This window comes from Mesoplodon densirostris, chromosome 7 (genome assembly GCF_025265405.1).
Source record: "Mesoplodon densirostris isolate mMesDen1 chromosome 7, mMesDen1 primary haplotype, whole genome shotgun sequence".
Classification (NCBI taxonomy): Eukaryota; Metazoa; Chordata; class Mammalia; order Artiodactyla; family Ziphiidae; genus Mesoplodon; species Mesoplodon densirostris.
The window spans coordinates 107,898,403-107,910,144 of record NC_082667.1 but is presented as its reverse complement, the minus strand read 5'-3'; the positions used below and the strand labels follow the sequence as shown (position 1 = coordinate 107,910,144).

The 11,742-nt window shown below is 41.2% G+C and overlaps 1 protein-coding gene across 1 annotated transcript; it reads right to left on the bottom strand.

Moving 5' to 3' along the window:
- Positions 1-219: 219 nt before the first annotated feature.
- REXO2 (RNA exonuclease 2) lies at positions 220-10,775 on the bottom strand. The gene is made up of 7 exons (XM_060103701.1): positions 10,568-10,775; positions 9,525-9,608; positions 5,898-5,975; positions 5,270-5,381; positions 3,832-3,940; positions 2,557-2,610; positions 220-654 (listed from the first exon to the last, which is right to left on the bottom strand). The coding sequence occupies exons 1-7, from the start codon at positions 10,712-10,714 to the stop codon at positions 525-527; spliced, it is 714 nt and encodes a 237-aa protein (XP_059959684.1). The 5' UTR covers positions 10,715-10,775; the 3' UTR covers positions 220-524.
- Positions 10,776-11,742: the final 967 nt, after the last annotated feature.

The following is an 11,742-nucleotide window of genomic DNA, read 5'->3' as shown; positions in this document are numbered from 1 at the left end:
AGCCCAACTTGCTTCTCTGAGCCTGTCTCCAGTTCTTCTATTCTTGACTTGTAAAGTAAAACAGAATAAGTTAATTTCCTATTTAACATAAGAAACTTAACCCACTCCTAATGGCATTATGAGCATTTAAACATTAGGCATACCACCTAAAAAAGAAAAAAAAAAAAACCATCATCTTCCAGTCATTAAACTACTAAAGAACAGATGGTACAAAAAGGGTTGCATTTCAATAGAACTAGCTTTATTTTTTTTTTTTAAACAAAAGAAATGGTCTAAAAGCAAATACAGATATGTACCAAGGGATGGATGTGACCTGGTACTTACAAAGGAGCTGCTGTGTCATAAATGAAAACAGCATGTTAGGAGAAAAATAATTTCCAGGTGCTGTGTGCTTGAATAATCGGGAGATGCGAGTGCACTGAAGGTGCTCTGCCAAAGCAGTCAGCGTGAGCCCAGGGGAAGAAACAGAAAAACGACCAGAGGTCCTTCCAGACAACTACGTGGTGGCAGCATGAGAACTGGCATCAACTCACAGTCTTCTCATTTTCCCCATTTTCTATAATTTTCCTCTTCTTCTCATCTGTTTTTTTCTTGAAGATGTTATTTCGGTAAAACTGAAGTTCTTTGATGCTTTCACTAATGTCATCAAGTGCCCTACAAGCAAACATACCACGCTGAGTTGAAATGTCCGAAACCCAGAGGAGATGATCACCATTTTGCAAAGCGTAACTTTTTATAAATAACTTAAGAACAACAAGTACTACTGTAAATGAAACTATCTGACATCGTCAAGAAGTGGAACATTTCAGCATAGCAAACTTAAGTGCTTTGTTTTTTAAAAAATGATCTAAAAAAAAAACAATTCTAAACTATAACAGATTAAAGTTTACCAAACTGTTCCATAACATAGTGAGGTGTTCCACAGGGGGAAAAAAAAAGAATTCCCGGGTCAAATAAATTTAGGAAAACCTAGATTAAACATTTCTTCTTTTGAAGTTTTTTGCAAAGCATTTAATGTACTGATGTGTTGTGAATTCCCCAGAGGAGGTTGTACTATATACACAGTATTTCTAAAACTTAATCGACCACCTGTGTGGAATGCATATTAACAGCTCATGGCATGTAGTCTGGGAAACACTGCACAATACTTAATGACGTACTGCACAAAATATAATCACGTACTCGAATGTAACTCGTGACTCCATCATCATGATGAACGTCAATTATCAGACAGTACCTAACCACAAAAGAGGATCTACCTCCTCTCTTGTGGTGATTTGTGCTATAATCAGTGGCAACCTGCCTCCATCTAACAGCCTTTCTTCTCCTCCAACACGCTGTTTCTCATCTGTCGTAGTGTGAGAAATCAGGTAACCAAGATTACTAGAACAGCGTGCAAGTAAATCAATCTGCTTTGATTGTCAAGGGCCTCTTCTAGAGAACAAACTGCACAAACTTTAGTGCAAGAGCTTTAAGACAGTTATTTCTGTGGTTAAGGCAACAATTTTGCTTTCTTCCCAGGTCTTGGATAACCAGTGGAGAGCTGAAACTGTCAAAAATACAGCCTCTGGCTAAATCAAGGTACAACCACATCTTAGCCACAATACTGAAATCCAAAAAGAGATTTGAAAACCCAAAGTTCTTCTATAGCCCACTATGTGGCAAAACCTGACCCATCTTGATGTGAGGCTATTTATAGTCATTAGTTATGCCATTTGGTGTGAATATCTGTACATTTCACTGTAGAAACAGCAATGTGTTCCATTATGAGGTGCTTCCTCAGGCCTTGTTAGGGGTATTACTACCTTTCTAAACCCTGAAAAATCCTGAAATCCAAAACACATCAAGCCCCAACTGTTTCACAAGAGGTATCCCAGACCTGTGTTATTGTGCTGTAGGCCATGAAAGCCCAATAAAAAACATTAATGCCAGGCTCTTTAGAGCAGGGACTTGGTCTTCCTGTTTGGCTAAAACTGTACACGGTACACAGTAGGGGCTCAGTACATGGATGAAACAAATGTCAGCTGATACATCTCCCACCAGGTTTTATGTTCTTCCTCAGAGACGACAACGCCAAAAAGTAAAAGAGGACTCTAGATACACAAGTTCTTTAAATTCCTTGTGTACTTCAGCCTAAGGTTGCAGACATAAAAAGAAACAATCTGAAAAACTACAATGTGTCTAAGTTAGGCTAACTGTGTTGCACAAATGTACACAAAGTGTTCTAATTTTAAATGACTACAAATCCATACACTTTATGGGAAGAAAATTATACTGCTCATTACTAGAAAAATTAGACCGCTTCACATACCTACAAACTAAGTTATCTACAAGTTTCAAAACAGCAATAAAGACATTAAGACCATACATATCTCACAATGGAATGTTAGAACACTGACCAGAATTCCTGACAATCTTAGCAAAAGAAGGTTATCTTTATGTAGTTGTCCTTTACTTTTCCCCCAAGGGAACAGAGACATTATTTCAAGCAGTCAGGAATTTGGGAGTTATGTGCGTGCGTCAGATGGGCAAGCACTTGGAAGGACCCAAGCTTACCTGTGAGAAGCAGCCTTCTTTGGTGCAAATTCATATTCTTCTGGATACCAGCGTCTACATACAGCAAAAATGGAACTCTCAAAGGAAACCGTCTCAAATACACTGAATAATTACGTCCTTCAAGTAGTTTAATAATTTTGTAAAAGGCATTTAGGTTGTAACTATCGAGTTACCTCCCTGCCTGGGACTCCACCTTCCTCCCTTTCCTCTCTTCATACTATAGGTTCTCTTTGGGCAAGATCAACAATGTATAAGATTACTAAATCTGCGCACTCCAGCCCAGCCCTCTCCTGCGCTTCTGTCATGGATATCCAACTGCCGAAGGGACATCTCCACCTAAAATCCACCAGACACTTCCAATTCCACACACACATATGGTCATACTCATCGTCCTCAACGTCTCCCTTCCCCCATCAGCCAAATCTACTCTTCCTCTTATTTTCCCCTTTATCTTTGATCAGTTCCATCATCCACCTAACCACCCAAAGTAGCAACGCGAGGAATCACTTTATACCTCCTCCTTTCCCTCACGCCCCCATTCAGGCACTCAATGCCATGCTACTGACCTTCTCAAACGCTCTACCTCCTGCTCTCTACCGCCCACTGCCATTTCCCGAGCTCCTTCTTCTCTCTCCGAGATGGTGCCAGAGTCTTGCTCATCTCCCACCTCTTTTCTTACCACCTTCTAATCAGAATGATCTAATCACATCACCTTTACCTTCCGGCTCCCGCCTATCTTCATACCTCTGCCCATTCTCTGAAAAGCTCACTCCTCACCCTAAATACCTGGAAAACGGCCGCTCTTCCTTAAATCTCAACTTGAAAGCTATTTTCTCTGTGAAGTTTTTGCTAATTCCCAATCCCCCTCACTCCAGCTGTCGGGTGCTCCTTCTCTCGTGCCTGCAATATTCTACCCGCACTTTTCCCTAACAGACGTCATCACACAGTACGCTTCTCAGGTGTGTTTTTTCCACATCTGTCAATTCACTAGACTCTAAGCACTTGAGGGCTTTTCATCTGTATGTTCCCAGCACATAGGCCAATACGTGGCACAGAAAATGGGTGCTCAATAAATTTTCCAGATTAGTGAAATTTATATGGAAGATTTTTGATGTTCTTTCTCCCAATTCTCACCAGTTCAAGAGACAATGGGATGAGGAAGCTGTACACCCACCTGGCCCCCTCAGTTCTACACCTTTATTCAATTACTCTACAAATTCACAAGGAAAACATGCTAAATGAGGCAGTCGAATGGATCCTAAATACAGCCCTTACCTGCACAGTTCTTTAACAGTGCTCACATCAATTATTCTATAATGAAGATGTTTCATGAACTGGGGCATGTATTTGTCAAGAAACTTCTTATCTGCATGAACTGAATTTCCTAGAAAGACACGAAGCATACCGCATCTGTGTATTTCTAGTAGTATACAAGAGGACATAAAAATTCATAAACTGTATTTAATTGGAGGTGATTTTTTTAAAGAATTCAAACAATTCCTCAAAGCATCTCAAAACTTCGAAATTAGGTTTGAGTGTATCTGATTAGATTACAAGTGCAGATTTCAGAGTATTTAGACAGTTTATCTCATAATAAATTTGTAAATGGCCTCTTTATGGACAAAAGGGTGAATCTATCATTCTACATACTTAAAATAGCGCTCAAATCTGTAACTTCTTTAGATAATACCACATGCACAAATTTTCTCCCAGTATCACAAAATCTATACCACTAACACTAAAAGTTTAACTGGAGATAAACTCATAAGTAGATAAGCATTTATTTACATTTCAATTTTAATCAACCATATCCACATTCATGTTTCCACACAGTAATTTATATTAAAAACACTAAATTTTAAATAAGAACTTTAAAACAGACACCAGCTGCATTGGCTAGGGGGAACATTTATACAATACATGCTATAGTACTTAAAGTCAAAACTTTTTTATGACTATTTAAGGAAAATGTTAGTTACTATACCAGCTTACATATACAAATACAAACACACCACCACAGGACATTAGCCTCCCTTTGACAATGGCAGTCCTTTCAAAATCCTAGCAGAACTGGCCTAGTTTCTTTAAAAAGTCAATGTCACAAGGGGGAAAAAAAGATAGGTGCACATTTTAGATTAAGAGACTAAAGCGACATAATAACCAAATGAAATGCGTTGAGTCTTGACTGAATCCTGGTTAAAAAACAGACATTTCGGATGTGGAGTAGATATCAGATGATGTTACTGAATTGTTTTTAATCGTCTTAAATGTGACAATGATATTGTGGTTACTTAAGAAAATGTCCTTATTCTTAGGAAATGCTGGGTGAACTATTTAGGGATGAAGTGCCATGATGCCTGCAATTTACTTTCAAATGTCCAAAAAAATAGACAGATAAACATGGCACAAGGTGAACAACTACTAGATCCAACTTTTCTGTATATTTGAAATTTGTCCATAATAAAAATAGGTGGAAAATTTTTATTGAGTTAATCTGGGTATCCCAGATCTCATGTCAGGTTTCGGGGCATTTTCCCCGATATTCACGTATAAATTATACAAGGAAAATTTGAGCAACAAAAGTAAGATGGATAATCCAAATCAGGGTTAAGTGGAAGGCACGATGATCCTGGCTGATCGTTCTGGAACCGCAGTCTCTTGAACTGCTACGATGGAAGACTATCTACAAGGCAGACATAGGACTGGATTTTACCTGCAAGTGGACAGAGCCCCGGAGGAGTCTGCTGTCGTACAAAGGACAGAAATTCATACTCTGCCTGCTGCAGTGTCATTGTACTCTCCTTCACTGCTTTGGTTAGACCAGACTGCAAGAGAGAATCCCCAGCCCCACCAAGATACATGAAGTCAGTTTTCAAAGGCATCCAGATATGAAACTTCACTTCTAAAATGGGCAAATATAACCACAGATGGACCATTTACAGAGCTCAAGTTCACAATGAAACTGCCATCTTGGCACCGATTTTGTTCTTAAAGAATCCAAGTCAAATAAGCTATGTTCCTGATTGTTAATAGCATTTCCACACAGTCAGAAAAGATGGTGCTCAAAGTCCAAGGATATAACCTCTGGGAAGAAACAACTTAACAGGAGAGCGGCATTCTCCCTTCTCTGAAAGTTGATGTCTAACCTTATCCAAAAGACTGACTTGAGCAATACTTGATAATCCGCAATGTGCTCGCGACAGACTGAATGCAGGAGAGGAAAAAAGAGGACATTCAGGAGAAGATGGTCTCGAGAGGTCCCAAAGATGAAAAGTGAACAAGCAAGCAGTTTCCCAGGCTTGCCAAGCAATCTTCCTCTACCCCTTTTATGGTAATGTTACCTTCCCATGATGCTCCTTACACCAATCAGACATGCTGTCCAGTAACTCATCTGGCTGTTTTATAATCAGGTTAGGACCCTGTGGATAGGAAAAGCTGTTAGTCATCCAGAATCAATGGGGATAAGCTTGGTTTCTGAGTTTAACTGCTTTAAGAATTACATATATATACTAGAAAAGGGAAGAAAGATGAGGGACTTTGTTAACTCTAAAAGTGGTGCTCATTCATTCCAGCACTATTTATGACAACAAAAAATAATGAACAAACACACACATAACACAACCGAAAACTGAAATGCCTATCAACAGAGGACACAGGTATCCACCAAGGGTCAGCAAACTATAGCCCCAGCCTGTGGCTTTTTTTCCTTTTAATTGCCAGCAAGCTAAGAATAATTTTTACATTTGTAAATGGTTGTAAAACAAACAAATATGGGACAGAGAGGTACGTGGCACTCTAAGCCTAAAATATTTAATATTTGGTGTTTTTTAGAAAAGGCTTGCCAACCCGACTGTGAAAAGTGTCTATAATGCCAAGTGAAAAAAGCAAACTGCAGAACAGTGTACACATGTTTATGAGTTCACTTATACTTGTTTTAAAAAAAAATACACATTGGGCTTCCCTGGTGGCGCAGTGGTTGAGAGTCCGCCTGCCGATGCCGGGGACACAGGTTCGTGCCCCGGTCCGGGAAGATCCCACGTGCCGCGGAGTGGCTGGGCCCGTGAGCCATGGCCGCTGAGCCTGCGCGTCCGGAGCCTGTGCTCCGCAACGGGAGAGGCCACAACAGTGAGAGGCCCGCATACCGCAAAAAAAAAAAAAAAAAAAAAAAAGTTGGGGAGTGGGATGAGACAGGAGAAGAACAGCACAAAAAAACAACTTACTATACATAATATTTTGCATAAAACTATACCGTTTACTTTTAACAGTATTTTCACATTAAAAAGTTCCAAAAGTAATTGGTGACACGTGAAAGATTAAATAAAAAAAAAAAGTGATGCTGGAATTCTCAGCTCCACTTAATAGAACATTCAACTGTGAGTCAGACAGAATCCCAGCAGTAGCAGAAGCTCAACTTGTGGCATTAAAGCAAGTCACCTTCGGCTTAGTTTTACCATCTGTACCATGGAGATAACAGCCCCCCCAACCCCTTCCCTCACAGGGATGTTAACAGGATAAAAGAAATTATAGATATGAAAGTTCTTTGAACTCTCTGGGGAAAAAAGATTCTCTAAATCCAAGGTATGATTACTACTAAAGCGGTAAAAGTACTTTGCAATTAGTGAGAGGAATGGCAAGAATTTGACTAAAATATGCCTGACAGCTACAACTAACAAGGAGTTTTAGCCAAACAAGAAAACTGGTGACGGCAATCTCCATGAAGAAGCAAAAAATTTGCTCTGATAACCTATGTTTTGTTTTTGTTTTTTTTACTGAAGTATAGTTGATTTCCAATGTTGTGTTACTCTGCTGTACAGCAGAGTGATTCAGTTTTACATACATATACATTCTTTTTTATATTCTTTCCCGTTCTGGTTGATCTCAGGATATTGAATATAGTTCCCTGTGCAATACAGTAGGACCTTGCTGTTTTGATAACGTTTTTTAAAAAACCGAAAACCTCATGTTGCAAAACACAATTCTAACAAACCATGATGGAAAAAGCCAACGACTATCAACTTAAGGCTATTTAACTTACTCTAGATTCCAGTTTGGCACACTAAGCTACTTACAGAAAAATTTCCAGGTGGGATGTCTGTTCTTCTAGCATAAAACATTTTCCTGAGACTCGTATACAAGAATAAAACATATATTCCACAGAACTGACACTTCAGTGCTAACTGTCCCTTAGCAATTTTTTTTTTAAACATCCTTATCCTCAAAAGAATAAAGATGCAGACATAGAGAATGGACTTGAGGACATGGGGAAGGGGAAGGGTAAGCTGGGATGAACTGAGAGAGTGGCATGGACATATATACACCACCAAATGTAAAATCGATAGCTAGTGGGAAGCGGCCGCATAGCACAGGGAGATCAGCTGGGTGCTTTGTGACCACCTAGAGGGGTGGGATAGGGAGGGTGGGAGGGAGACACAAGAGGGAGGAGATATGGGGATATATGTGTATGTATAGCTGACTCACTTTGTTATAAAGCAGAAACTAACACACCATTGTAAAGCAATTATTCTCCAATAAAGATGTTAAAAAAACAAATCCTTATCCTCATCAGACTGGGTCTATTTACAAATGTCACCCTCATGGGCAGCTGTATGACTACAGACCCAAATTTCCTCCAGGGTACATATCAACTAACTGGTCCATTAAACTGTCAGTATTTAACATTATATCAACAGTCTAAGGGAAAAACTCTTCTTCAGACAAGAGTAAGTAGGGCTGGTAAATAAACACACTTCTCTTCACTATTCATATCTAGGAAATTCCAAGTGACAGGAAAAAACAACCAAACCTAAAACTCAAGGTTTATATAAAAGTTTTTTTGTTTGTTTTGTTTTGGAAAAAAAAAAAGAGGTAGTTGCTACAGTGAGATACAAAGTCTCATGATTCCCCTCCAGCTGATGTATCAGGAGGTACTCCAAGATGTGTGCCTGGTACTCCATGAAAGTAGCAATTCATCTAAAATGGTTCCTCCCCTCTCTTACCTAACCAGGAAAATAAGTAGAAGTCTTAACCGTAGACTTGTGAAATTTATCCAGTGCCAGTAGCACATCAATCCGACCCTCTGGAAACTTATTTTAACAAAACTGTCTTTCCCCAAAACATCCCTACTGTGTTCCTATTCTAGAGTTTCTCACTACCTCCGAATACTGCTGACAGAGTTATTCAGGGCCCAGAATTTCACCCTCTACCAATCAGACGTTCTCACACACTTATTAAATGCTTTGTGAGTGGCCAAAAGGCAACAGGTGTGTTTTATTTGTTTTGCTTAATGTTTCAGTTAAAAGCAGCATGTTAAAACCTTAATCATGCCCAATATGTCAACAGGAGGATATTTTATGATTCTGTATCAACAGAAATTCTAAAATCTTAATATAGATCTAGATGAATCGCATGTCCTAGCTGAAAAGGTAGAAACTGGATATATGGAATTATAAGCTAAGCTATATATAAGCTAAGATTATAATATAAAGAAGTCAACTTTGGCATGAGTCACCAATCCTGGTGGGACCACAGTCGAGCACTTTACTCAGACTGCTTGGGTCAAACTCCTGGCTCTCCCAATAACTAGCCAGGTGGCCTTGGGCAAATTACCCAACAACTGTCTGCCAAAGCGTCTCTCTATATATAGTGAGTATAACAGTACCGACCTTATAGTTGCTGTGAGGATTAACAGTGAATACATGTAAAGCACTTAGAACTGTGCCTGGCACACAGTAAGCTCTTAGCAAATGATAGCATTTATAGTTCCTAATTTTTGGCAGTACTAGGCTCTGAGATGGATTACTTTGGTTCTAGTACCAAGCCCACCACGACCTAGAACATTATTTTGGACCTTAATCTACAGGGACCTCAGTTTTCTTATTTTTTAAATAAAGAGATGGGGGGGTGCACCAATCTTTAGATTTCCAAAGTACACTCTAAACAGTATGGTTGTATTACAAGGCATAACCTACTTCAGCCAAAATGTTGAGATCAGAGTCAGTTATCAGACAGGCCATCTCAATAATCTGGTCCTTCTCAATGTCCAATCCTGTCATCTGCAATAAAAAAGACATCACACACACAAAACCGTCTTTCTGGCCTACTGTATCCAAGTTTATTTAACAGGACATCCCTCAAGCATATTCAATTTATATCCCACAGCCAGGATAAAAGAGACAATAATGCTCCTTGAGCAAGTCCTCAAGGCACTCATTATGAGTTATTTATTCAATAAACATTTACCAAGGGCCTGCTACATGCCAGGCATCACAGTCCTACTCTGGGGCCGATGCAAAGTAAGCAAAATTGAGTGCTGACAGCATTCAATTTTGGAAGAGTTAGATAACTAACATTACTACATCTCTGCAGAGTTTACAAAGTTTTTATGTTAATTGCACCACTTGATCTTCATCACAATCTAGTGTTACGATCCCCATTTCATATATGAGAAAACTGAGGATCAAGGGAGAGGGGAGTCCTTGGCTGAGTATGGAAAACCTAAAGGGATCAGAACTGGGTTGTAGTCCCAACCCCGACCTTCACTAACTGCGCGACCTTGAATGAGCTGAGTCCTCTCTCTGGGCCTCAGTTTTCTCCTTTAGGGAACGTGGGGTAAGGCTGAGTCATCCCCGGAGTCCCGTCTAGCTCTAACGACCTAGGGTCCTGAGAGACTGGGGAACTGGGGTCTAGCACAACCGCTGTGCGCACCCCTACCCCCGTGACCCTGAGCCCATCAGAGGGTTAGGGAGGTCCACATCTGGGCGGAATTGGGGGCTAGGGCAAGCCATATGGATGACTCCACCCTCTGGAAAAGAAACCCCACAGTCCGGCACAGTCCCCAACACCCGCAGGACTCCTGCCCCCCCGACCTGCCCTGCGCCGTCCACAGCCGGGAGGCGCTCACCTGCCACACCTGAGACCCAGACACTGCTACTCTCCCCGGACAGGTTCGGCTACTCTGTCCCACGCGCGAAACCTCACTCGCCTCCCCTCACGCCCCGCCGCCCTGACTTACCTCCAGGTCTACCCAGACCATCCGCTGAGCCATGCTCTCCCCCGCCGCCATGGCTGCGCCAGCTTCACGGACACCCCAAGCCCCGAACGGCCCTCGAGTCCCACCCACACCTCGCAGCAGCCTGGAACCCAGGGAGCCGCCTAGCATCACCCGGCACAAGCCGCCACGGCCCCAGCCTCTCAGCCGGCGCTGGCGCAGGCGCGATGGTCACTAAACGTCGCTAACCCGCGGGGAGGTGCAGGAACAAAAACCGCAAGTTCCAGCATCCAGTGCGCCGGCTGGCCCTGAACAGTCCGGCTTAGCTGCCGAATGGGATGATGGGAGTTAGAGTCTTGTCTGGTGTTGCGCCCGATATCCCCGCCCCCGCCACGTGTTTTCGGATGTTACTGGACGCGCATGTTTTTCAGAACTAAGTTTATTCGTTTCCAGGAGTTATTTCCTGAATTTGGATTAGTTGTAAATCGTCTAGTTGAGGAAGAACTCTCTTAGTTTGTTAAGTCGAAAAAGACCTGGTTACCGTTTTTTTTTTTAATGTATCTTTTTTTCTTTTTTTCCCCCATCTTTTTACTTACTTGCAATTCCACACACTGGGTATTTTTCTCATTTACATGAAACTGCAGGGCGGTGTGCTTTTTTTCAGTCCAGAAGACCATTTCCACTATCAACAAGTCCTTTAGAAATCCTTAAATGAGATCTTATCCAAGAGATCACTTAGCACGCTGTAGGTGCTGACTAAACGTCCCTTTCCTTCATAGGCAAAGGGTTGCTTCTTATTCCTTATACAGGGGCTTGCCGTGGCCTGTGTTTCAGTTCAGCTGTTAGGTGTCAGTGGTAATGACTTCCTAGTCCACCCTTACAAGTTCTCAAGGTTAAATCTCGTCCGTGTATAACGAATCAATGCAGCAAATTAAATTAAAATGAACTAAAAACAGCTTTGCTCGCTCTGCAATCTGCTTTGGTTTTGATCAAAGTATTTTTAATCTCCTCCACTAACAGCTATCGTTTCCATTATTTCCACGAGTAGAGATGGCCACCAACAAGATCTTTCGACCCTGGAGTATCAGATTGCATTGAGTCTCTTAAATCTTTGGCTATTCAGTGGCAAGTCGGGGTGCTGAGTGCGACATTGTTACAAACATTTGGTCTCAGCCTGGAATTATACCCTCTGTGTATTT

What these genes read in the sequence shown, in the direction of transcription:
- REXO2 (XM_060103701.1), bottom strand. Translation starts at nt 10,714, where the DNA reads ATGCTAGGCGGCTCCCTGGGTTCCAGGCTGCTGCGAGGTGTGGGTGGG. An exon ending in ATCTCAACATTTTGGCTGAA is followed by an intron (nt 5,976 to 9,524) that starts GTAGGTTATGCC and finishes TCCTATCCACAG; the next exon opens with GGTCCTAACCTGATTATAAA. An exon ending in GGGGCTCTGTCCACTTGCAG is followed by an intron (nt 3,941 to 5,269) that starts GTAAAATCCAGT and finishes GTGTCTTTCTAG; the next exon opens with GAAATTCAGTTCATGCAGAT.